Below are 26,022 nucleotides of genomic sequence, written 5' to 3'. Positions count from 1 at the left end.
GGCACAGGGTCACCCTAGATTCATTCACTGCTTTCTCTAAAAATATCAAATTAAACTGCAAAGCAGAGTCATTTTTGGCTTATTTTTATAAAGAATATATCACCGGTATGTCACCACTTTCCCCAGTGTTCCTGCATTGGCCGGCCACCAATCCGTTCGCTGCATGAGATAGTAAATCATTCAGAGTTTAAGTAGAAATGTGAATGCACACTTGTGTTATTCTATCTCTGGTTCCACCACCCACTCTTTCCACAGTAGGCTAAATGATACAGCTAATCTGGGACCCCGATGCTTATGGCTTCACATTAACACTCTGCTCAGGCCCTCGCTGCGCCTGCCCAGGCGCCCGCCCTGCCAGAAAAACTTTGGGGGAAAATCGTTTTCAAGCTTTAATGATATTTATCCTACTCTGAAGTTGTGCTGGATTTGCTTTATTTTTAACTCGGGGTTCTGTGCTGTATTGTGTACGTTGCTTAGCAAAACAAACATGGCGGAGATGAGTGGTGCCGTTAGCGCCATGGAATAACAATAGGTTATTTAGAGCAAGGTTGAGGTTTGGAGGCAGAGCTAATAAAGACGTATATCCCGTTACACTTTAATGGCCAATTTATACTCCAGAAGAAGGAAAGAAAAAAAAAAAAGATCAACACTCTACGTGTTACTTTTTAATGTGAAAAATTTGAACTGATGAAGAAACTCTGTGTCGGTGTATCATTTTACAAATTTATGTCACACTAATCTAACAATACCTTCGTTCTGCTTGCCTATATGTCAGCACACACACTGACGTGCTGTAGAGATCAGAGCCTGACCGATATGTCGACCAGCCGATACATTCAACTGCAATTGAAATACAATACTGTCCAATCTGCTATAAATTCTGAACGACCATTAAACCACAACTCTGTCATATCTTAGAGATATTTTGGTATTAAAATAGTTTATAACTGATTGTCTCTTTCCTTTTCATCCATTTTCTGCACTTCCTCTTACTTCACATTCTGTGTCTTTCTCAGCTGAAAGGTAAGACTTCAACTTTACCTTAACTTTCATATTTACTGCCTTTTAATTTTGCTCTTTCACATTTTTCGGGGAATCTTCTTTAGCTGCTCTGCCCTGTCCAGTGCCTGATCTTTTTTTTACAGTAAAGGGAAATTGAATGCATTTCACTCTGAGTACTGATGTGAACTATTTTCTCTCGCCTCACAGAAACCGTATGCATGTCAGATCTCCGGCTGCACCAAGCGCTACACAGATCCCAGCTCTCTACGCAAACATGTCAAGATCCACTCGGCCAAAGAGCAACAGGTGCGTAGAAAGGTAAGAGACTCTGTGCTAGAGTGTTAGCAGGGGTGTAGTGCCGTTTGTTGAAGTATTGGAGCGCACCTTTGACACACGCACGAACGCATTGTTGTGGCTCATTTATAAGGTTGTTTAAGCACTGTAGTGACAAGTTTACAAACAATAGTCAATAATGTGATAAAGTCAACAATATAATCCTGCTATTTTTAACGATTGCTCTGGATTAGTCATCTAAAGTGTTTTTGTCCAATTTCATTCATAGAACGTTCCTACAATTGTTCCACAGTAAAAGCTTTGTTAGGAAATGAAGGGCTTTTATTTTGAAACAGATATAGGAAGTGGGGAGTTTGTGTGAATTAAACATGGCAAAAAGGTTGCAGAAGAAAACGAGGCTTTGAGTCAATCAATACACCTTAAATGGCAATATGACAACTTTTGACCATTTCTTGAGTCTCTCACATGACATACTGTAGGCTTTAGATATGATTGGATTTCCACGCACTTAGAAAATGTAAATTCATTTTAACCGGATCAAGAAGTGAAACATTTTTACCTCACTTGGAGAAAAAGTGTCAGAGCATCGCTTGGCACTACACCTAAGAGTGTAAATAAAACAACTATACATAGTCCATTACCAAAAAGGGATCAGAGTTCTGTCGTGTTACCACATGACATGTGTTATTTTCTTATTTTTTGAGCATCGCATTAAAACAAGCAAAATTTAAGTTGAACTTGAAGTATAGGAGGCTTTGCCTGTGTAGACTAGAACACTACTTCTACATTAAACTTGTCTCGAAGCTTCTGTTTATCTTCATGTTGATGAGCTGTAAGAAGTCGATATATTTTGTACCTTAGGGCAACAAGTTTTACAAACAGACTCCATTATATAATCTGTCCTGTCCTGTCGCGCATTATCCACAGAGCCATCCAGTTGGTTTAATTGAGGGGTTGTGAGGGTGGGGTGGAGGGGTATCTTTGAGAATCGTTTCCCCAACAATAGATCAGGTTTGACCACATTTCATCATGCTCGTGGTCAACAGCCTGTTCTTTCCCTGAGTGGAAGCGGGTAAATAAGAGAGAGAAAGGGCTCATTGTTGTGGAAAGGGCTGGATAGTGGCAGGCTGGATGATGTGTTCCTTTGCTTAGCGTCGTAAAGGGAAACACATGTGTGCTTGTAGCATTGTTAATAAGCTGTAGTGCGGAATACCCCAATGGCCAGATGTTATGGACAAATGTCAAACAAACGCTCTTACTCCACTCTTGGAGTTGTCCCAGAATAAAAAAAAAAAAATGTTAGAGTGACGCTGTGGAGAAAACAGAGCCCCAATTACATGTGATGAATGCTTTGCAAGGCACTTGCATGAAGGAAGACACGCACACATTTACTATTATACAGTATCTACGAATGAAATCAAAACGTCGATGTGGCCAGCTGTAAACCTGTTCAGCATAATCATGTTAAAAAGTAAAATCACTTGTGATTTCAGGGGCCAGAAAGGCCGAAGGTCATAAAAGATGTAAATCACTGATAAAACTATCTATCCACTTGGCTCATTGCTCTCGATGAACTCTGTGGGAATAATAAGAGGGTGGCGTAGATGTCAGACCAATTACAACTTCAAAAATGTGGAATTGATTATTATGGAATAATAAAGGGTGGATTTGCAGATGGATGGACTGACAGACAAATTGAAAGGGTCTGAAAGATGATGGATAAAAAAGTTTTGTGGACGACATTGTCATCAGTAAACAGAGCAGTGTCTTGAAAAGATACACTTTACTTTCTGATTCAAATAAATCAATGCAACACTGCCAGGTTTTTATGCCTCATAAAGTTATCACATTTTACTATTATACACTCCACTGAAAAATATGTGTAAGTCAGTATCGTTACTATCACAGCCTGATGACAAATTTGTGATTTTCTGATATAATTAACTCACATATTAGATTTAACTGATTCTAAGTTTTAACTGCTGTTCTTAAGTTCAATATCAGCCAAGATATTCATATCCCTAAATTAAACTGAATACATGTTCTCTGAACACAGGGAAACAATTAAAACAATTACAAGTGATCAATTAAAAAATTTTGCATTGCACAATTTTTTTTTTACATAGAGAATAGTTCTGCAAAACACACATTTAACTGTTAAGTAGCAAACTGTCAAAAGCCCCTCTTCCACTGCCTGTACCACCGCTACTCGCCTTTGGTACCAGATATTTTGTCTTCCAGTGCGAAAGGTACCCCCCTCAATGTGGCATTGTTGCTATAGCGACGCCACATGAAACTACCACGATGTGCGACAGACACACAAACAGTGTAGGAAATGCTTCGGATACTGTTCTTGATTCTCGGTATGTATGAGACAAATTTCAGATGAGGCTGAAGGCAGCCAGAGGAAAAAAAAAAAGTTTGGAAAATATTACATCAGAGCAGGACGTCCCGTGTCTCTGACCCGTCACTGGTCTGCAGGGTTTTCATGTCACCCTTTAGTATCAGCTTAGCTCACTTGGAACCTCGATGGAGGGGATATCAAAAATGACACCAGGCACTATTCACAACGTTTGCCCTGTGGAAAACAAAAATAGTGAGTAGAGTTGAGCCAGTACTGGCAATGGAAAAGGTATGTAATTAATGGCTAGCTTTGTGGCTTAAGTGACCCATTTAGACTGAAGAGTAAAGGATGTAACAGAATATGCCCCGACACCTGATCAAAATAGTTTTAAATTACAAAATGTTATGGCCATTTTGCCCAACAAACCTAATAATGTTGGTGAAGTTAGCCGCTAACCTCACCGACGTTATTTGTTTATCATACTGAAGGAGCATATCACACGGTGCAACATTGTGATATGTTGGACAACAACTGAGCTGTGTAGCACAGAGGAATCAGCTGTATCAGGTTTTTGCTACACAAGAAATACTTGTTATTATTAGGTTACCAGTTTAGTTTAGTCATTGCTGGTTCAGATTCATGAGATTAGTTGACAATAAGGAACCAGACAAAGGCATAAATGACTAATAAGTGAACTGTACATAGCAGATAAAGTTTCATTAATCCTCATCTGATACAGGGGCCTAAGCAGATGCCTGTCAGAAATTTGGGAGATTCCCCTTTTTCTCCAGTCAGCCTGTTAATTCTTTTTGGCCATTCTGCATTACACATCGCTGGTTTAAAATCCTTGTCTTTGTGCCGACATCAGATAATCAGCAGTAGAACTATCCCAGTCTCGGTCTGACTTTTCAGGGTCTTTGAAGCTGAATCTCCTGAGCAGAGGAAAGATGCGGTTGTTAGCACAGTCCTGATGTCTACCTCCCCAACTGTAATGTCTCATTACAGATAAATTCACTGACGTGTACAACAGAGGTCAGCTGTTGCACTGATCCAGAAGGCAGATGTCCCATTTCACCAACTGACACGAGCTTCCTCAGGTTAAAGTTTCTTCGTGTGATTGACTGTCCAGCTGAAATGTGTCTTCAGTTGCCTCCATTACTGTTGGCAGTGAGAGAAACAGAAGCAATCTCAGATTGGCTCTCAGTTGGTAAAGCGATCACTTACTCATAATGTCTCAGGCCAAAGCGTGACTCAAAAAAAAAAGGAACATATTATCTTTCCCCGTTGTTTCCTTTAGCTGACAGTGTATTCTTGTTTGCTGGATGACTGTTTCAAATTATTGTCACTGTCACGTTTTTAAAAAGAGGAACCACAAAAAAACACAAATTGACAAAACTGAAGCTGGGTTTTTAGTCTAAGGTTGAGTTCTCTTTAAATGACTTAACATTTATTGTAAACATTTCATGTTTATTCTTATCTTTTCATGTTCTTCTCAGCTCCGGCCCTGCCCTCACCTGGAACAAGACGTCCTGAGTGACTGTCTGTCCATGCAGCACCTCCAGAGCTCCGCCTCCTCGCAGCACCTCTACAACGGCAAAGATGGTCGTTCTCCTGCACTGGGCCAAGACATCTTCACAGGTGCACAAAAGATGCTGGCCAACACCTCCATAGTATAAGTCCCTCCCACATGAACGCTTCAAGTGATCTCATACTTACTGTATTTCACCAAAACAACTCAGCTCTATAGTTACATTGTCACCAAACATGCCAGAATAGAAGCTAATTACAGCTTAAATTAAGATCAAATATATATTTTACCGAGTTATACCACTTACTCAGTTGCTTGTGGCTTGAAATACCGCATATCGTGTGACACCAGCGGTAGCAGTATCCTGTGTGGTTGCAGAAAATGAAACTGGCCGTGTCCCAAAACACCAATGGCCACGGAGTATTTGTTCCAAAACAGGAGAGCGGGCCAACAAGTGATGTCTGACTGCCAGAAATCCCAGCACCTGGCAAAGCAATCACCGAGTCATCGGTGGCAATCAATAGCCATGTCAACATTCCTGCAGATTTATTGTGGTCATTTTGTGCTCTGAGGCAGTGAAAATCATACTCAGTGTCTTCGGTCAAACATAAATAACTTACACCACATAGTTTATGTTAAATTGCTCGCGCGCATTTTATATCAACATTTAGGACGTTAGAACATACTTGGTTATTTAAGTTTAAGAAGGAAATGTTACAACCTCCAGCTTTTGTTTGTTTGGTTTGTATCCCATAACTATGTCACGTTAACCTGTCGTCTTGTCACGCAAAGCCTGCAAAAACCATTAGCAGCAGCTGCACTTGGAAAGCTTTATTCTTCACAGGTGGCCTTTAAAACTTCCACTTTTCTAATTGATGAAGTTGACCATCGCTAAAAGTCAGCACCGCACCGGATTGGGAACCAGAGAGCGATAAATGGATTAGAACAGTCTTAAAGACAAGAGAGATGCCCCGCAGATTCCTCCGTTTATGGACACATCTGTCCTTGTTTTCTGCCTGTACCCCATCCAGGCTCCCCGTTGCTCTCTGTTATTGTTGCTGGAACTCTGCGCACCGTTGACGACTGTAAACGCTCAACTTGTCTTTGAATGCAGAACTGGCTCTCCGTGTCTTGGCTTTTTACCCTCTGCCTCCCTCTGCTTCTGAGTGGATGCTGCTTGCGCTCTTGTTTTAAATGGTTTAAAGCCCCCAAGGAGCTCACAGGATGCAGTGTTATTCAAGGCTAGCAAAAAGGTCGCAGGTTGGCATTCAGGATGTCTATTTACATGAGTTTGACTTTGTTCTTGGGCCAATAGGATGCATGCAAGAAGTGGGGCAAATTGGGCAGCCATCCCATCATTAACACTTGTGGAGCAGAAAATGAGTCATGCTTCCAGTCAGAGCTAAACCCGTTTTCCTGTTCGCTGCGCTTATTCACATTTTTGCAGCAAGACTTACGAGAAAACCGCCTCTGTTTTATGGAGTGTAATTAGAGTGTTCCCTGATTAACCAGCGGAAGGACTCATCATAGTTTTAGAACAGAGGTTCACATGCTCCTGCTGTTGTGCCGAGTGGCTAATATACCTCTCATGAATTCAACCAGAAGCTTTTCACAGCCAACCCACAACATCTTCAGAACATAATCTGCCACTAACTCTAAAAGAAGGAACATCAAATCCTCCCCGTCCCCCTCCACAAGGAACTCACGATGAAATTGAGGCAATCACAGCCATTATTTGTCGACTGTTTTGCCGGTGTGGTAGCAGATGTTGAGGCTAAAGGGGAAAACATTTAAGGTCTGTGATTGATGATTTGGGGGTAATGAATCAAGCTTGTAACCATTTCAGAGTGCTGTCAGATCGTGCCTCGGCATGCTTCCACTTGAGAACAGCTGGGTCTTGAAACTGCAAAACCAGGAGCACCAATCTTTTCCTTAAATCTGCCCCTGTCTTCTGCTCTCGTCGCGGGTTAACTGCTCCAGACAGTCAGTGCGCTTCTCTTCTCGTGGATGCTGGGAAAGAAATCAGCTGATAGACAGAACAGAAGATGGAAACAGGAAATTTACTGTGCTTGGAGAGGAAGAGGAGATCAAATTTAGTCTTTCCTAACAAGACTTGGAGTCTACAAGTTCTTGACCAGAAGCAGTCTTTCCCTCTGGAGCAACATTTTTAAATGTTGATGGAATTAAACGGCTGGAAAATTGTAATGTTTGAAAGGTTAGAAACATTGCAGCAGATTTGTAGAGTGAAAAGTCCAAATAGATCTCCAAAGGCCAGTAAATAAATGCGCACGGAGGGAAGAAATGAACAGGACTCTTTGGGAAAATGCAAAACAGCCAACTTATCAAATGTTAAGATTCACTTCTTGTCTCCGATTTATCCTTGTGGCGTTTTAAAATAAACACCTTTGGAGTTTAAACTGCTGCATTTTCAAGATGTCACCTTGAGCTTTGAGAACTCAAATGCATTTCCACCAAAAATATATGAATAAAAAAATAGTGACAATTATTGCAGTTGCAGTTACTAGTTTGCAGGGCATTTTGAATAAGTAAATGGTTCAGTATTTAGAAGTCATTTGCAGCTTGAAACAGTAGAAAAAGTTGGCGACAGGCAGATAGCATGAGTAGAAAATAATGGCCTCCCCACAGAACACTGCGTCAACAACATGTCGATCAACTATCATTTTGAAATGATCAAAAAGTGAAAGACCCTTTGGAGCAGAGTCAACAAATTATAACGTTCTTCTCTACAGCACTTTTCCTCATTATATAATGGTAACCTTATTCCTCCTTTCAAATGCCCTACTGTTCAAAGACACGGCCCAAACACATGTAACGTGTTAGTTTATTATTGTGTAATAAGAGAAAATAGCTCAAAGGACAAACAAGGCCAATCCCCGTGGCAGCACAAACAATGTACCCCAAATTACAAACAGCGCAAACACGGAGCATTTTATTTTACAAAGCTCTCTGATTGGATGAAGGTTGTCAAAACAAAATCCTGTTGCCATGAAATAGCTTCTAATTTGCTCAAAGGGGAGATGGAGCGTGGGGCCTCGAGTATATTTGGCACGTTTACTGAATTAGCTTTGTTTGTCTTTCAGGCCTGTACGCTGGCTCCAGCACCCCCCATCACAGCGCCCCAGTGGAACTGCTCTCCCCCGCCCCCAACCCTGCCTCCGCCACCGACCTTCCCTCCCGACAGCACCGACTGGACCGTGACCTCGGCAGCCCCCATCATCTGTCCCCGCTGGCTGCCATGGACGGCACGAGAGACGGGTGAGTCCTCCGTGGACGTGTAACAAACTGCAGATGTGTTCGAAACAGAGATTTGTCATACTCAATCTGATGGTGTGGGTCACTGCAAAGGGTGGGAAAATTATAAATGTGTCAGCAGGGTGGGAAATAAAACCATAAATCTGGTGAAAGTGCAGCAAACGTGATTAATGTGTGGAAAATCTACAAACAATCATGTAAGGCTTTGACCCAGTCCTGTCACATAAACAAAACGGACTGTTCTCCAACTCGTACTGAAACCACATTTATGAGAAGAAATGTCACATCACAGTCTGATGCAGTCAACCTTTTATAGTTAATGTTAACAGAAACATTTAACAGAAAGGTGAACAAACTCCGTCTCAAATCATAAACCAGAAACAAACAATGTTCCAACATGTGTGTCCGTTTCTCTGTGTGTGTCCGTATCCTCACAAAGGTCAGTAACACTTAGTGAAGTGTGAACTGTCTTCACGTGTTACGCCCTACCCTGATATTATAATCACACTGTTCACCCTGTGCCTCCGCTGTTTTTCACCTATTTATCATCGTGAATCCAGGCCGAACCCTCTTAGATCATCTTAGGTTAAGCCTCGCGGCCCTGCTGACAAACCCATTTTGGCCACCTCACTGGAAAACAAAATCAACTTCTCAACCCCCACCCCCCAAGACGGCCCTCATGAGACGAGGGGCAGTGCTGGTCACCACGCGGTCAACGTGACGCATCAGCAGCTCTGTTTCGGGCAGATGGGATTCACACTTTAATGACAGCGAACTATCAAAGCAGTGTGATAGTATCATCTTTTTATGTTGTCAGCTGTTTTACCCTCAACACACTCTCTAAAAACAGAAAACCTCGCCAAACAATTCCTATTGCTCAAACTCCTATGGCTCAGGACCATCGTCCACTGCTGTTGATCAAACATACAACAAATACAAACTAACTGCATTAATTAAACCATCTCAAAACATGAAGCATCTTTCAGATAATTGCGTCAATAAGTACATCTGGAGATACTTTTTTTTTCTTAAGAAAAGGCAATAAAACTGAAGACAATTAGGATTATTTAGTAATTACACCAGTGTTGCTACATCTTTTGCAAAGAGGAATATGTTTTTATTTAGCGGACTGTCACGGGAATTCATTCATTAACTGTATTGAAACATGTCTTTACAAATCTGCCTCTTACTGATAATTTAAAAGACTACATAGAAATCCTGCGACTCCTGCTTTGCTCAAGGATACGTAAGCAGGGATGGACAGCTCTTTGCATGTATCTGTGTTGTTCCTCCGTGTCTGCGTGAGGCGCAGCATGTTTCCTATTAGTGCCATTGATTTCCCCAGCGAGAGCCCGGGTGTCGTCAGGAGGCACAGTGTGTACTGTACAAAACAATGTGTCTAAAACCGGGGAGGTAGAGAAGGAAAACAGTCTTTTACAGTTTAATAACATTGAGAAAGAGTAGATGGAATCAAGCATCATAAACTCTGTGTTACAAGAGTGATTGTGTTACATAAACAAGCTTTCTTTTAACTCCGTGGTCTGCGCTCGGGGTGTCCGTGTGTGTATATGCACTTTAACAGGAGTATATACAACGCAGGCACAGAACAGAATGAGGTTTGATGTCTTTCTTTAAGAGCTGCGCATACATTCGTACTCGTGTGTGAGTTTACATGTAGCTGTCCAGGAAACTCTCATGATTGCATGTGATTGGAGTGTGAGGCACAGCAGACCACCGGCGCAAACAGCGCTGCGGGCCGGCGCGGCGAAACCCTCTGGATGTAAACGTCGGAGCGCTGCGCAGGGAAAGTCGGGCGGTGTGGAAGCATGTGGAAGGCGGTGTGTTGTTTCAAGCCTCGAGAAGGCAGAAGGAGAACGCTGTCGAAATTACCTTGCGGTTTCTGTGCCTCTTTTCTCAGCAGCATGCACAATTACCAGTGCGAGGACAGGCATTGGAAGTGAAAAGGACCTGAGGAAGGGCAATACTCAGTTACACAGGCGGGGTGACATATTGGATTTGAGACATGGCTGTGTTCCTTTAGGTGCTTGATGAGGAACATCTGATCATTGTGTGTGTGCGCGTGCGTGTGTGTGTGTGTGTGTCTCCTTTCCCTTCTTCGCGTATGTCCCACCGTAAGCTCTCGCATACTTGTGACGTGATGACAACACTGCATTAAAATTACAGCAATTTCCAAATTTACAGATTTCATCAAATCAAGATGTTTGACCCGTAAGCAGTCACGAATACACACCACACATACACATACTGTAGCGCTGTTCATCACGCAGTAAAGACGGAGGGCGGGGCGAGGAGTGAAAAAGTGAGTTGTGGCACAGACGCGCAACTAGCCGAGCATGAAACGTCGACTTAGATTTGCCTGAAGATGGAGCATTTGATTTACATGTTTAAAGCCTTGAGTATACAGGCGGCTGCCAAAGTCAATAGCAGCGCCGCACTTGTTTTTCCCAAACGGTTTAGCAGGACATTAAACATTTTGACAAAATTATCAAACTAACCTGCCTCTGGTGTGGCAGCCTCTGACCTCATAGCTAAATGTGTTTACTCTGGCTCAAATGGGCCATTTAGACCCCTTTTACTTTGTAAATACCAGTGTCATTTTTCTGAAGCTAATATTAAGATATGCCAGTTCAAATACATTTGGCAATCGCTGTGGCACGAGCGTGCGCGTGTGTGTGTGTGTGTGTGTGCGCACGTGTGTGCGTGTGTGTGTGTGTGTGCGTGCGTGCGTGTGTGTGTGTGTGTGTAGGGCCTCTCTCATAGAGATGGCTGTTCGACCATGGCGGCCTGTGCTCACAGAGAGATGGGTGGTAAATGTTGTCATTCACTGCTTCGGCCATATGTGGTTATATAATTGCGGAGGGGGGGCAGGCAACTGCCTTCACCTGCGTATTGATGTTAGAGCCCCTCTGCAAATATTGGTCCGAGGTGGTTTGATACCTCGGCAGTGATTGACGCAGGCTAATTGAATTAGAGCGGCAGCAGAGACGGCACAGAGCTGCATTAAGAGTCCCTGCACTGAAGGGGGACGTTCACGGCTCGTAACTCTACACTCGCTGTCCTCCGGCCATTATCTTTCTCCGGTGATCCAGAAAACGAGTGTCACATCTCACAGCCCCAAACAAAAACATTTTTGAGGTAGTCGCTCATGGCAGCATGCGGTCAGTCGCTCATCCTGTGGCGCTCGGTCGATAATGTGTACTCTTCAATTAACCCGTCAACACAAACGGTTAACTCGGGAGTAAAAGGTTCAGATGATTTACTGTAAAAAAAAAAATCCCTCAAGAGGAGGATGGTGATTAAATATGGATCCTTTGTGTTTGGGGCGGTTGTGTTTTACGGGACTAGCAGAGAGCTCTCGGAGCCTCAGAAACATCCAGAGTCCTGGCTGGGGCTCTTCACACTGGGGCCTGCAGGGCCGGCTCAGCTTTAGCTTCACTTTAGCCAGGATGCTGTTGTCTGCCTCTCGAGCGCTTGTTTTAGTTTGCTAACCAGAAACAGAAGCGTTCCCACCGATGTGCGCCAAAGAAGCAACTGTCATCCATCAGAGGGGCTTAATGGTCGGCTAAAGGAGGGCTGGTGGGGGGAGGTGGGGGGTGGGGCGGGAACATGGGGGGTGGGTGGGGGGGGGGGGGGAGGGGGGTCTGATCCCTGCTCCCTGGTGGGACAGTTAGCTGCAGGTGAAGGAAGACGAACGAGGAGCAGAGCAGCTCTGTTCGCGAATCCTCACGTTTCTTTCCAGAGAGCCAAGACTTCTTGGTGAGCTTCCTTCTAATGGGTCAAGCTGCAACGTTCCTGGACAATCGAGGCCCACACACCCGAGGACCGGTCATTTTTGGTCTGGACCCGCGCGGCTTCAAACGGTCCGGGGTCGGTTGTCCCGCCGACGTTCTCGCGGCATTTCAAAAAAGCCAGAGTTTAATCACCAACTTCACTCTCATTCCCAGTGACATCACCTTTAAAGTATTACTCCCCAAAAAAAAAAAAAAAAAAAACTACACCGGGCCGCTGAAGTTAAAGTCACTGAAGTGAGTAAAGGGTGAGGTCACAGAAACCATTTAGCTTCTCAGCCCTATAAATAACCTCTCCTGACATCTATTTTTTTTTTTTTTTTTTACACTCGCTTTTTGCAGTACAGGTCAAAGTTCAAAGCAGCACAAGAGAATTTCAAATGATCTGTACACGCTTTCTAACCTCTCGCCCTTCTCTGTATCCGTAAAATCGCGTCTGTCGATCCGATCGCCTTCACCTCGACCCCCCCCCCCCCCCCCCCCCCCCCGTCCCGTCCCGCCCGACTCCACCTCCAGAAGTCATCGAGTCAGTGGTCGAATCTCGTTCTCGTTACAGCGGGACAGGAGCGGGCGACCCGGCTGGAAAAGGCGGCGGATAGCAGGATGGTCCGTGAAGATGAATTTCAGGGGGGTGGGGGGGGAGAGGGGGGGAGATTAATGTGGGCATATGAAAGATTCCCTTCATACCTTGAGCTTGAGCAGCTAGCAAGCTGGGGACTTAGCGCGAGCGGGGCCGGGGGCAGCTGGCAGTGATTAGCTTATGATTCACTTTAGCTGCACATAGAGGCAGCTTGTAAAAAATATGAACAGTATAACTGTTTCCTGAGTTTGTGCTGACAGCAGCTCCCCGGGGGGAACGTTGCTCTCTGCAGGAACACATGGCCACGCACTGGGCCTGTGCCAACACATGGATTAGCCGAGTTCTCCTTGGACCGGACCGAAACACGAGGTGCCGCACGAGCATCTTCGGTCCGGGACACCGAAGTCAGGTGCAGGCCGTGTACGGTGCGCGCTCAACGTGGAAAATGGTGACGGCGATGATTTTACTATGGCGGGTAAAAAAGGCAGTCAGAGCAAATACTTTCTCCAACCAGCTGTTTCTCCCCAAAGTCAACAGTCCTGTCACCTCAATTTTTAGTTCGTATTGATTTGTTAATTCTGCCGACCTCGGCTTTTGGAAAGTCCCCCTCTTCATTCGTTTCCAAGCGCCGGGGTTGAGGTAGTTTTGAGAACTCAAGTAGTAACGCCTCACCATCGAGAAAATGCTCCTTTCCAGGTTATTTCGAGTGCTCATTTAGGGTAATGAAGGTAAAGCCCCTCTGTTATATAATTATTAACGTATTGGCTGATTGAGGTCATAGACTATAGCCTATTTAAAAGTGGATGTAGCTTCCAGGCCTGAAAATGAAGTCCACGCGGAAGTGCCATAAAGTGCAATACCACCGAGGGCCACTAGGGGTTGGCTCTAAAAAAAAAACTACTGGGCCCGCAGACTCCCATTTAACTTCTCTCATGAAATACAAAATCAATCATTTTTTTTCCACAAGCCACAATGGCGTTGTTTACGAAAATCCCTCCTTCTTATTAGTTTTCTGGCGGCCCATCTGAAAATAATGGCGTAATTAATTAGGCCTCCAAAAGTAGTTTCGTGGTGCGCGTGTTTGATTCACAGGGCTGCGGTGCGGTCAGGTTTCCCGCTATAGGCGGGGTGGGGGCGTAGCGCCGTCGGGGTCCTAATCGGATCGAGTCAACTCAGCAGCCCCCCCCCCCCCAGCGCATCCAAATATGGTCACTTATGACGACACTGACGAATTCAGGTCTAATCGATAAAAGTCTATATTTATAAACTCATCAAGCTTTGTCGGTAAAAACGGTGACGTAACAGCTGTCAAATGAACGTGCAGTAAATGGCGCAGTGTTTAGCCCTAAAAATGCAGTGGAGTCGAGTAAAACAAGAAGTGAGTCCCTTCGCGCTCACTGGCTCGAGGTCTGTTTGTCCGCCACATTTCATGGGGTCCACTTGCGTGTTATACGAGGCAGACAAGACAGCGGGCCCAAAACGCGACCTCCGTCACAGAAACGATCCCGCAGAGGATTCTTCACATACAGTTTTACGACGACCTCTGTCGATGAAGGCACAAAACACTCGGGACGCCCGGAGCTGCGCGCCGCAGCGAGGTAAAATGTCAAATAAATTCGGCGTTGGCACGAAAGCTCTCCAGCTCCTTGCACTTTCGTTCGACATCGTTTACCGTCTCCCTCCACCGGCCGCTCTCTGCCAAATGCCCTGCGCAGAGCCACTGCCAGCTCCTGAGTGCTGGGTGGAGCGTCCCTCATGCATGGAGCAGTAGGTCATACGGGCCGGCTCCAGCCGGGCCGGCAGCGCGCAGTCATCTGAGGGCTCGGCTGCCCTCCGGCAACACTCTGTCATCACGTTCATATAGCACTTAGTGCAAACCATATGCCTCCGCAGCGCAGGCAGCACGTAGTAACACAGCAGCAGTTTATGTGTTGGCATTCCTGATATGCAGTCATAAGTAGCTGCCGAATATTTGGGGAGGTGATTGGCCGGCTCCATTTTTAAAAGGCAGGCCTGTTGCGTATCAGTCTGGATTCGGACCAGATTGCCGTTTCATTAAGTTAATGTCGAGTGTGCGGCATTAAGTCGTTAAATCGGGGCATTTTGAGTTTTGTGCAAACTTTCACATTTTAACATTTAAGGCGACTTGTCTGAAAAAAAAAAAAATACCAGACATGCTTTCTAACCGCCTCTGGATTCTTTTATTACCACGGTGTGATGAAGGCACGTGTTAAATATCGGTCAATGTTTACTTAAACTCGTGCCGCCGCAGTCTTTACGTTAAAGGAACAGTTTGCGTTTTGCCGAATTAGATGACAGAACTGATCCCACAGCTAGTTGGCTCAGCTGAGTATACAGTCTGGAAATGGGGAAGCAGCTGGAGGTAAAAATGTGCCTTCCAGCATCAATAGTTTACAACTTATATCGCATTTGTTCATTCCGTTTTGCATTTGGGTTGTTGTGTTTTTGTATAGAGGAAGTGAACAGCGGGGTAATTGGTTGATGGTAGGGATATTTTTGCTACCTTTCAACTGATACCTAGATGGTGGTATAGATCTTGTTATCTAAGTCTGAGCAAGAAAGAGAATAAGCATATTTTCCAAATATTCCTGTGTAGTCAAAACATTCAATTCAGACCAGTGACATGTTGTATTTGGTAAGGAAATATTATTAGGTGGCATTAAAGGATCAGTATGAAGGATTGAGATGGATCTGTTAAAAGAAATACAACATAATATTTAGAATTATGTTTTCATTAGTGTACAATAACCTGAAATTAAGAGTCATTGTGGTTTCTTCAACTCGTATCTGCGTAGAACCCGGCGGCCATATTCACAAAGATTCCTGAGACTAAAAGTTCCTCCTCGTGGGTAAATTCTAAGAAAATTCTTTGGAGTCGTGACGTTTTCTAAGAATTTCCCCTTAAAGTTCGGAATAGATCCTTGTAAAGATAAAAGTTATTCACAAAGCACCCTGACCCTTAATAGAGCTCCTAAGGAAAAAAAAAAAACCTGTTTCGGTGCAGGGAGGAGGACTTTTAAGAGGCTTAAGAATTTCTTAAGGAGAGGAGAAAATTGCGAAAGTACAGCGAAGTAAGAGAAATATTCTTCAAACGCAGAATGACGGCACATTAATGAAACGCTACAAACGATATCGTGCGGGGATGGTGTTTGTGGTCGATCTCATTCCTCCCACTCAACACAATAACACGGAAATGAAAGTGATCGCAGCGTGAAGATATTTGGTGACTGGGAAAATGACTCGAGTCTGTCGCAAACTTCATCAGCAGTAATCACACACACACACACAAAAAAAGCTTTTCCGCTTTGCTTTGATTTCTTTAATCACGTGATTGTGGTTTTCCCAGCAAACAGTTTAGCTCATAGATGCTGAGACCGAAGAAAAATCGCTCTATTTAAATATTTGCCAAACCTAGCACAGTGCAGTTAAGTTTGAGATGACATCCCTGACTGTGATGTGCCGCTTCTGTTAAATATGTCCAAAGTCAAATCTTTATTTAAATCATCATCTGCAAATGCTAAAGTCCCAAACATTTACATGTAATATTCCTTCCTAAAAATCATATATGTAAGCACAATTGTGCTTTTTTTGTTTCCCTCTCCAAGCCACAAAGCCTCTGTGTGTGTGTGTGTGTGTGTGTGTGTGTGCGTGTGTGTGTAAAAATTGAGATCTTCGAATTCATGTTTTACCCATCCTCTCCGTTTCTCCCGCAGGGTGTCGGGTCCCCTCCTGTCCCCTGGGATGAAGGGGACGGGGACGCCTCCTCCTCCACTGGAGAAACAGCATGTCCTCCCTCAGCATAAGACCTACGCTCACTATCACCATCATCAGTCTGCCAACGATGGTAAGACTAACCCAAAGACTTCTGGCTGCAGCTGGTTTCAGGAAATGTGTTTTGGCTTGAATTTAAATTGGTGTTTCAATTTAATATCCTAAAACATACATAGGCAAAATGTGGCCTGAGGGCCAGAACCGGTCCCAAGAACATATCAACCTGACCTGCAACGTCCTCAAAGGAAAACAGAACGACCCCTAAAGAAAATCAACAAAAGGGAGCATTATGTTAAGGAATCTTGAGGCGAATGACTATGACTCGTGTCATTCTGCTATCTAACGTCCACAGACTGTATATAAAAGTGGACGTAGCTTCCAGGTTTGTAAAGCGAAGCCAATGCAAAGGTGCCTAAAACTTCAATACCACCGAGGGCCTCTAGGGGTTAGCACCAAAAAGCCTCTGGCTCCATAGGTTTTTTTTTCCACAAGTCATTATAGTGTCATTCGCTAAAGTCACTCCTTCTTATTAGTTTTCTGAAAATAGTCCCATCATTAATTAAATATAAATATAAGGCCTCAAAAAGCGTCATTTTTGGGGGTGTGGCTGTTTGATTGACGGCAGTCAAATATCCGCTATAGGTTTGTGAACTGCTGTACAACAATGCGCCCTGCCCACCTACAACGGAAACCTGACTGCACCACAGGCCTGTCAATTAAACAAACATGCCCCCAAACATACAGCTTTTTGAGATCTTATATGGAATTAATTACTGGATTATTTTCTGGTGGACCACCAGAAAACTAATAAGAAGGAGGGACTTCAGCAAATGACACCATAATGACTTATGAAATACAAAGTCAATAAAAAAATGTTCCACGAGTGAAGTTGACTGGGAGTCCACGGAGCCGGAGCCTTTTTAGAGCCAACAGCTAGTGACCCTCGGTGATATTGCAGTTTAAGACATTTCCACATTGGCCTAATTTTTCAGACCCGGAATCTACATTCCACTTTTATATACGGTCTATGGTTCCACTCCAGTTTTGAGTAGTTAAACATAATTCAACACGGTCGAGTTTCATGTTTCAAATCAGTTGCCTCGTGTGTGGCCGTTCACGTCAGGTCGTCTGAGGAAAAAAAACCCCAAAAAACTGTTCCCCACCTCCGTCTTTTTCCTGTGGCAGGTGATTCAGTAACATGAAGTCTGTCGGTTACTTTTACATAACTTCCTACGACCGGACCTTCTGTGCCAGATCTCTTGAATATAAATAAATTCTGAACACCCGTGTGTTCTTTTTCAAATGCTTACTGGACCACCAGACCCACATGAAAGGCCTCAGCGAGAGGAAGCAGTCTCTGAGAGCAGCGATACTGCCCTGTGGCCCTGTCGGAGTGTTTTTAGGGCACATAGAGAGATTAGAGTCGTAGAGACAGAGTGGGGAAAACCACATGCCGGAAGCCTTTTCCCTGCTCTGAATTATCCAACAAAACGCTGGCTCATGTGTTCAGCTGTCTCTCAGCATCCCTAACACAGCAGGCTCAGCTGTCACTCCCGAACCGTTCCTAATGCCTTAAACACTGTTTTCCCTGTAAAGATCTACACATGGACGTCTCTGTAACCGCGCTGTGGTCAGGGAGTTGCGCAAAGGCGCTCCAGGAAAGGCTGCTTTCCCATTATGATGACTCCTGCGGTTGATTCAAGAGTACAACTGAGACGATGGGGACAAACGCTACATACTGCGAGGCTGGCAGACTTAGAACAAGCACAAATATAGCATTGTCATAATTTGGGATCCACATTAAGTTTCAGCCAGATGGAGCGGGCGCTTACTGACCTTAGAAACAATCACCCATAGAGGCTGGTGGCAGCTGATCAAGTGTGGCTTCTATTTTTCTCCTCCTCGTCGTCCCTCATTTCCTAGAATACCAAGGCAGCTTTCAGAGCTGCTTCCATTTTGGAGACTCCTACAGGATGGAGCAGACGGCCGGCGGTGTCCACGTCCCAGGAGATTCCCACGCCTACGCCTCCCATCAGCACAATGGCTTCCATATGTCGACCAGCAACACTGGCTCTGCAGGTGAGGACACTTTCACTAATCGGCACGCGTACCAGAATCGTAAACCATCACGGGTGATTTGGTCACGGCGCGAAACCAACTGCGCTTCCTCCTCTCGGCTCCAGGCTTCAGCTTGACCCAGGAGCTGCAGGCAGGCGCAGGGTGCCAGTTCTCGTCCAGCCCCGAGGAGAGCATCTTCTTCCAGGTGGGCAGCTTCGACCGCAGCTTGAGCCACATGTCCTCCGTCTACACAGAGACATAGAGCAACACTGGAGCAGGACACGCTGGAACACCCCGTCTCTACTACTCTGCAGTCCTATTGCTTCCACAGGCACCTCCACACACTCAGATCAGCTCATCTTCAGCTCTGCTCAGAACAATACAGGTCTCATTGTCAATGGGTTCCTCCGACTCACTGATGTAAAGCAGCAGCACAATGTAACTTTGACACATAAGAGACACTGTCTGAATGGAAATAACGAAGTGGCCTAGAACTGCAGCTCCTAACCTTTTTCAATTATGATTATTTTATTACAAAAAAAAATGTTAAGTACAAATAAATCCAGCAGTCATCAATTTGGCCCCAGTATTTTTTTTTTTTGCTTTCATATTATGTTAAAGGGGCAATCCACCAATTTTACACATGAAAATAAATTAGGTCATGACTACTTCTGTGACTGTGGAGGAAACTTTCTACAGTTTTCCAGGTTACCTTGAGACTTTAAAATGTGATTGGTCCATCACCCTGGGTTGGGGGATTTTCAGTATTTATAGAGGAAGTTTAAAAAAAAAAAAAAAAATCCAGTATTTGATCTGGTTTTGACTGTCCGATACAGATTTCTCTTTCTTTAAATGAGGGAACGATGCGAGTCACAGAAATTACATGAACGTGAAGAAGAAAGCTGAAGAATGGTATTTTAAAACATCTGAAACATCAACGATCCTTCTCAGATTCACAATCAGTTTTATTGTCCAAGAATTCTTTATGTACAGAGAATTTCACATTTAGTGCTAAAAGTCAAACCGTCAGTCAGACGCAGCTCATACCTGCTCTACATAATGCACCACAAAACTCCTGAACACACTTTAAAATGTCCTCTCCCTCCTCTTTGTGTCTTTTCTCTCTAATTTACATCTTTCAATCTATTTTAGAATGAAGTGGAGAAAAGAATATATAATTTTGCTGTGATGTTTTAGCAGTGGGAAAAAAAAGTTTGCATTTCTGCATTTTGTTAAGTGTTTTTTCTTTTTTTTTCTTTTGGATTTATCTCCAGAGGAGGGTTCAGCCTCATTAATCCTGCAAGAATGCAGAGAAACCAACCTATTTTATTATTATATGTATAAAATGTACAGTTTGTTTACAGCAATCATTTGAATGTTTGTCATTTCTCAATTTAAGAAATAAATAATTGAATGATCGTGCAAGCTCTCTTTTTTTTAACAATGAAATGACTGATATGGGCATGAACATGTCACTACAAACTGAATTTGAATATGTCCATTTGAATTTGAATTTCTCAAATTAATTAAATTAACAATAATTAAATTAAAAAAAAATGTAATTTAAATTATATAATTACATTTGTACTATTTAACCTTAACTAACTAATAACTGCATTGAAAAGATGAATCTGAAGAGCGTAATCTGAAATGTTATTTATTGAAACTTTTTGAATTAATTCATTTAATGCCATTAAATTGGAATTTATTTGTCCTAACTCTCTCTAAAGTCAACTCTTCACGTTCCGTTATCACAATTAAAATTCAGTTCTTGAATGTTCTCTGACGAAGGTTCCATAAATAATGTTCCCCAACACACTTTGAAAACTGTTCATTTCTCATCTTCATTCACTCGATACCTAAGCTGCTGGCAACAGAGCAAGGCGTCGCCTTCCCTGCAACCTTGTCCAGGTCGTTCTGCCTATCTGCACCGGGCAAATTAGGGAGAATCATCCCTTTGTTGTTGTGTCCATATCACTTCTCAGTCCATCCAGCAAATTGCCATCTTGAAATTACATGACATTTACATTCATGCATTCTCTGCGATATTTGCAGGAGCTTACAATTTTGCAAGATTAAAAAAAAAATGATTAAATGAAAAAACGTAGGCTACGCTAGACTCTCTGCTGAAGTAAGTCTTCCAAACAAAACTTATTCATCAACAAAAATAATTCCTCATTTACTGTTGGCAAGACTTCCATAATAAAAAAAATAACTACATGCCAGTTGACTGGGGGAAAAAAAACAAAAAGTGACAGGGTTTATGGGAAATGTAGTCCTATTGAAGTAAATGGTCTGCACTTTATTGGTCTCAAAGGACTCTACAATCCAGCTATTACCAATTTTAGAGACTAAAGCTCTTGTTTTCTCCAGAAGATGTGGCCTCTCTTCTATGTTGCACTCGCAGACTTATTTAGCTCTGTCACATTTATGATTCAGTCATTTTTATACAACTTTCAGCCCTTGGTTCTATAAATCCAGAAAATACTAATTTCTTATTAACAGTAATACAAGTCTCAATCTAATTAGTATTTTTCAGCATCCAGTTCAACGAAGGCCTCCTGTGCACACAAAGTGTCCCTTTCCCTGCAAACTCTTTCAGCTCATCTGCTCCTGTCAAATTTGAAAGAATTATCCCTCCAGTGTCGCTTTGTCTTCCGAAATCTGTCCAAACCACTTCTGCTTCAATTACTAACCCTAAGAGTGCCTTATGTAGGCTATTTATGAGCAACCGCAGTACTTTTCATACTCAAACGCTATTCCTTCAAAGATCCGGATGTCTGAGACACAAAACGAATTTCAAGAACAAAATTTGAATTGTGAGAGCTGAATGTGGAAATATGGGCAGGGATGAATTTTCCACGAGGAACAAAAACAAGTACAGTTTTGGTACAAATAAATGTGGTTTCATCATATTATATCCAGTTTTCAGCTAATAAATTAAATGTATTATTTAATGTTAATGTTATTAATTTTGTTAAATAGTACAAATTAAATGATGTGATTCAGATTCAATTTTTTTTTATGAAATTATTCACGTTGAGAAATTATAATACAAATATGAATGATTTAAATTCTATGTCGTTATATATATTCCTGTTCCTGTGAGAAATTCAAATTGTTCACATTAGTTGTATGTGTCAAGTATTCAATGACTGAGTCCGACTGTTGAGATGATGAAGAGCACCCTGAGAAACACCTTCAGACTGCGGGCATGTTCTGCCCTCTAGTGGACACTGGTGAGTACTGCAGACATAAAACTCACTGAAAAGTCCCTCCTTATTTCTGCTTCTTCCTGTTGAGATAGCTCTGATAGTAGAAGTTACTGAAGAGGATGATGAGGGTGACGCAGTAACCAAACACCACCACGTTCATGGAGTCGGGGAAGTCGCACTCAGTGAAAAGGTTATAGCCCGTGTGCAGCAGGAAGAGCAGGAACTGCAGCTGGAGAGGCAGCCGACAAGAGCTCAGATGAGACTTTATGACATGAAGACATTGTTTGTGTACATGTGTAATACCCGTCATACAGAGCTCGAGGCGCTCACCAGTTGCAGAGACGTCAGGTATCGTTTCCACCACAGGTACTTCTGCATGTGAGGGCCAATCGCAGCGAGGCCATAATACGAGTACATCACAATGTGAACGAAGCTGTTGACCAGGCCGATGAAGAACGCTGCCGGGAACAGAGGAATGCCAAAACAACAGTTCGTAAACATTTTAAAAGGTATTGAAATATAAATAAAAGGTGGTTTAAATAGGCCTACTTAAAATCTTAATTTGTGTATCATGTTTATCATACTGGAATATTTTTACACATGCTTTCTTCCTTAGTAAGGTTTAAGAATAGAGCAACCAAATTAAATAGGTTTAGATGATTGGTAGAAGTTATGTTTATTTTTAATAAATCATGCATTTTTTTTGAAATATTTGAATTAAGATGACCTACACTAGGTGAGGAGGTGGTATATACACATATCACAGGTATACAGCAATAAAAAAAAACTAATAAAAAAAAACAGGCTATACAAAAGCGCCTCGGTCTGCTCTAAACATCAAACACCTCATCATAAACTCATACAGGAACCCTTAAATAGCTTTGACCCATTTGCACTATCTAAGCCTTTCCACATGTTCAACATAAAGGGATAAACTTACGCCTTTAGGGTAACTTGCAAGTGGGCGGGCAATTCTTGTACATATTATGAAATACAATCCTGGCAGTGCCAGTGAGTGTTTCCATGAAAATGTTACAGCAGTTGACTTACACTGTCCTCCGGCCACATACTTGACTCCCGCCCACCAGTTGAAGATCATGGTGCCGTGATGGTAAACATGAAGGAATGTCAGCTGACTGTTCTTCTTCCTCAGGATGAAGAAGAGCTGCAGGTAAAAGAGAGGAGCAGAGCGGACGGTCACAGTCACGACACCGACGAACGTCAACGACGACGCAAGACGTCTGAAATCCTACGCACCGTGTCGCTGAGCTCGATGACCTTCGAGAAGAAAAACCACCAGCACACTCTGGCCATCTGGAGGGAGGAAACTACATCATCAGGATTCAAAAAGGGTGAGCATATGTTTCGAACCGCACTGCCAGCTGCCTGGCAGGATTGGTTTAACCGTCAGTTACGCGTGCGACGGATCAAACGTCCGTACAGACGCGACACAGTGACGAGCCGGTGAGAAGCTTTCTTACCCTCATTGCCATCGGACTGCTGCTGTAATCTACAGGCTGACAGAGGAGGCTGTAGTTCGAGACCCAGGATGTGACCAGGAACTGAAAACATTCAGGCAATCATGTATCTCCACTTATATTATAAAAACAAGAATCTCTCAAGAGGAAGCAACAGATCACGCGCACCTCGTAGCACATGTATGCAGACAGGCCGACCATGGCGAAGTTGTAAACAATGAGAACAAATTTGAGGTCAACGGGTTCTTTGTGTTTCATCAGACGAGGGCCGGCCCAGACCACAAACAGGTAGACCAGGAAGATGAGGGCCACCTGGACGGGGGTGTAGACCAGCAGCCACGGGTCCGTCCTCTTGTCTGGAAGATAATATAGAGCTCTGTCAGGGACTTTTAAGTATTATCGACAAATTAAGGAGCTGCCTCGGTTACAACGAAATTCCACCGATCTGTTTTTATCTGTTAAAAAAAACAAAACAAGTAACAACTTTTGGGCAGATCATAACTATCCTGACAATTTCCAGTCTGGATTTAGACCTCATCCCAATACTGAGATTTTTTCTTATCGAGGTTTTAAAGACAATCTTAACACGGACTCCGGTAAAGTCTCTGTTCTTGTGTCGTTAGATCTGAACGCAGCATTTTAAGCAGTTGATCACAGTGACCGACAGACTTGAATACTGGTTTGAACTCTCTGACATAGTCCTGAATTAGTTCAAATCCCACCAAGACAGAGACCATTTTGTGTCAATGCATCGGACCTTCTCCCAACAACGTGTAGCGTCCCACAGGGATCGATTCTTGGACCTCTGCAGTTTATTCTTTATGTGTTTCCATCAACTGATATCTTCAAATATTTCACGGTTTCATACCACGTGTATTCAGATGATACACTAATTTATAAAGCTGTGTCAGGATAGTGCTTTAATGAGGATAACATTTTAATGATTGTATTCAGCACAATAGAAGGAAGAAATAAAGAAATAGAGTTTAGTATGTCACTAAGTAGTAAAAATCAAGTTAAAAAAAAAAAACTCAGCTATTTCGACGCCTGAATTTCAGAAGTCACAGAGTCAATAACAAAATTCACCTTCTACCACCTCAAAAATATTGCAAGGAGACTTGTTGTCAAAACCCTTTCTAGAGAAACTTGTACATGCATTTGGACTGCTGTACAGGAGAGTTCGCGGGTCTCTCTAGGACACCAATCAAACAGTTTCAGCTGATTCAGAAAGCTGCTGCCGGGGTTGTAACGGAAACCAAATAAACTCAGCATAAAACTCCAGTTCACCGATCACTTCAACGGCTTCCAGTTTCTGGAAGAATCAAAATCAAAATACTATTAATTAACGGCGTAGGTCCAAAATACTTTCCTGATCTTGAAGTATGAATCCTGCAGCCGGCTCAGGTCTCCTGGGTCGGGATTATTAGCTGTTCTCAGGACTAAAACTAAAATTGGCGAAGCTGCTTTTAGCCAATTGCTTTTTTTTCTCATTTCTTTCTTTTTTTTTTGCTGATGTTTATGATTATGATGGGTTTTTTTTGTTTTTGTTTTTTTTAGCTTTTCTTTGTAGACTTTGATCCTCCTTGGTTTTCCTGTTTTAGTTGTCATGTTTTAACTTTTTTGTTTGTTTGTTTGTTTAATTGTGTTTCTGTGGTGCACTTTGGGTTGCCTGGAGCAGGATGAGGAGCTATACAAATAAATGTACTTTTTAGTCTGCACAGAAATGCAAAGATTTCACAGTATGTGAAAGTTGCTCCTGCGCAGCTCACATTAAGTGTGCAGCATGTAAGCAAAATGTGGTTTCAAAAAATATTCTTTAACGTGCACTTGAGATAAAGATCATTGTTCGGCCCGAGTTTGATTTACCTACACTATAGAGGACTGGAACGAGATAATGTCATTAAAAAAAAAAATCGTCATGGTGGCAAATCATGTGGCAAGCCACAGAGCAGTCATTGTGAGGTCAAGTAGGCGTACATCTGCAGCTTCCGCACACTTTACAGACACACAAAGGCTGTCTGAAACTGCCGATTCTCTTCTACAAGAGGAAGAGCTATGCAAAATAAAAAAAATAAAAATGGATCGCCGTCATATCATACCTCCATTGTCCACTATCCTCTGGTGTACGGACAGGACAGTTTGCCATGCAGAAGCCATCTGAAAACACACAGACGTTCACAAAGCATTATAGGAAAAGGAAAACCACTCAAATGTTAAGGACAACAACAAAAAAACCAAACCTGCTCGCAGTTTCAGCGACAGCGTTGGACGACCTTTGGACAAACCTTTGGACACTTGTCTGTTAACTGTTAGTTCAAATAGAACCGAGTAAAGTTCAACTCGCAGCACGGCCTGCGGCTCGTCTGGCGACTGATGAATGAAGGCGAGACCGGAGCGAGCAGCCGCAACGGGGAGCAGAGCCGCTCCGAGTCACGGCGGCTCACCGGACTGGATAAACACGGTGCGCCGCTACGACGGGGAGTCCTCTTCCACGCGAGTAACTTTGAACCTAAGTGGAGAAACTACGGAGACGATTTGGGTCACTTCCTGGGTTCCCCCCCGCTTTGGCAGGTTGCATCTCTGGGACACTCGGGCGCGCTGTTTCCTCCCAAAATGTAACCGACAATGTGATTTCTATTTTTTTTTTAT

General features: G+C 43.1%; 2 protein-coding genes across 2 annotated transcripts in view; one reads left to right on the top strand and one right to left on the bottom strand.

The window, feature by feature from the left end:
* LOC138198706 (zinc finger protein GLIS1) overlaps positions 1-20,098 on the top strand; it is a 70,935-nt gene extending 50,837 nt beyond the window's left edge. Inside the window, exons 6-11 of the mRNA XM_069150286.1 lie at positions 1,210-1,320; positions 5,137-5,278; positions 8,270-8,444; positions 16,565-16,695; positions 18,546-18,701; positions 18,806-20,098. Of these exons, the coding sequence (XP_069006387.1) occupies positions 1,210-1,320; positions 5,137-5,278; positions 8,270-8,444; positions 16,565-16,695; positions 18,546-18,701; positions 18,806-18,942 (852 nt within the window). The 3' untranslated portion in view covers positions 18,943-20,098. The remainder of the gene's footprint in view (positions 1-1,209; positions 1,321-5,136; positions 5,279-8,269; positions 8,445-16,564; positions 16,696-18,545; positions 18,702-18,805) is intronic.
* Positions 20,099-20,321: 223 nt separating this feature from the next.
* elovl8b (ELOVL fatty acid elongase 8b) lies at positions 20,322-25,871 on the bottom strand. Its single transcript, XM_069150287.1, has 8 exons — positions 25,614-25,871; positions 25,473-25,530; positions 23,542-23,729; positions 23,377-23,457; positions 23,153-23,209; positions 22,946-23,060; positions 22,226-22,353; positions 20,322-22,124 (listed from the first exon to the last, which is right to left on the bottom strand). Exons 2-8 carry the CDS (start codon positions 25,528-25,530, stop codon positions 21,960-21,962), a joined length of 792 nt encoding a protein of 263 aa, XP_069006388.1. The 5' UTR covers positions 25,614-25,871; the 3' UTR covers positions 20,322-21,959.
* Between the last annotated feature and the right edge of the window lie 151 nt (positions 25,872-26,022).

The sequence above is a fragment of the Embiotoca jacksoni genome, unplaced genomic scaffold, assembly GCF_022577435.1.
Source record: "Embiotoca jacksoni isolate LCO1_2020_lvr unplaced genomic scaffold, fEmbJac1.0.p SCAF_16, whole genome shotgun sequence".
Classification (NCBI taxonomy): domain Eukaryota; kingdom Metazoa; phylum Chordata; class Actinopteri; family Embiotocidae; genus Embiotoca; species Embiotoca jacksoni.
This window is presented reverse-complemented; position numbering and strand designations above follow the sequence as displayed.

Excerpts from the sequence above, each read along its gene's own strand:
- elovl8b (XM_069150287.1), bottom strand. The coding sequence starts at position 25,530 with ATGGCTTCTGCATGGCAAACTGTCCTGTCCGTACACCAGAGGATAGTG. Across the intron at positions 23,730-25,472 it reads GAGGATAGTGGACAATGGAG|ACAAGAGGACGGACCCGTGG; the intron begins GTATGATATGAC and ends ATTATCTTCCAG. Across the intron at positions 22,354-22,945 it reads GTATGTGGCCGGAGGACAGT|CGTTCTTCATCGGCCTGGTC; the intron begins GTAAGTCAACTG and ends TGTTCCCGGCAG.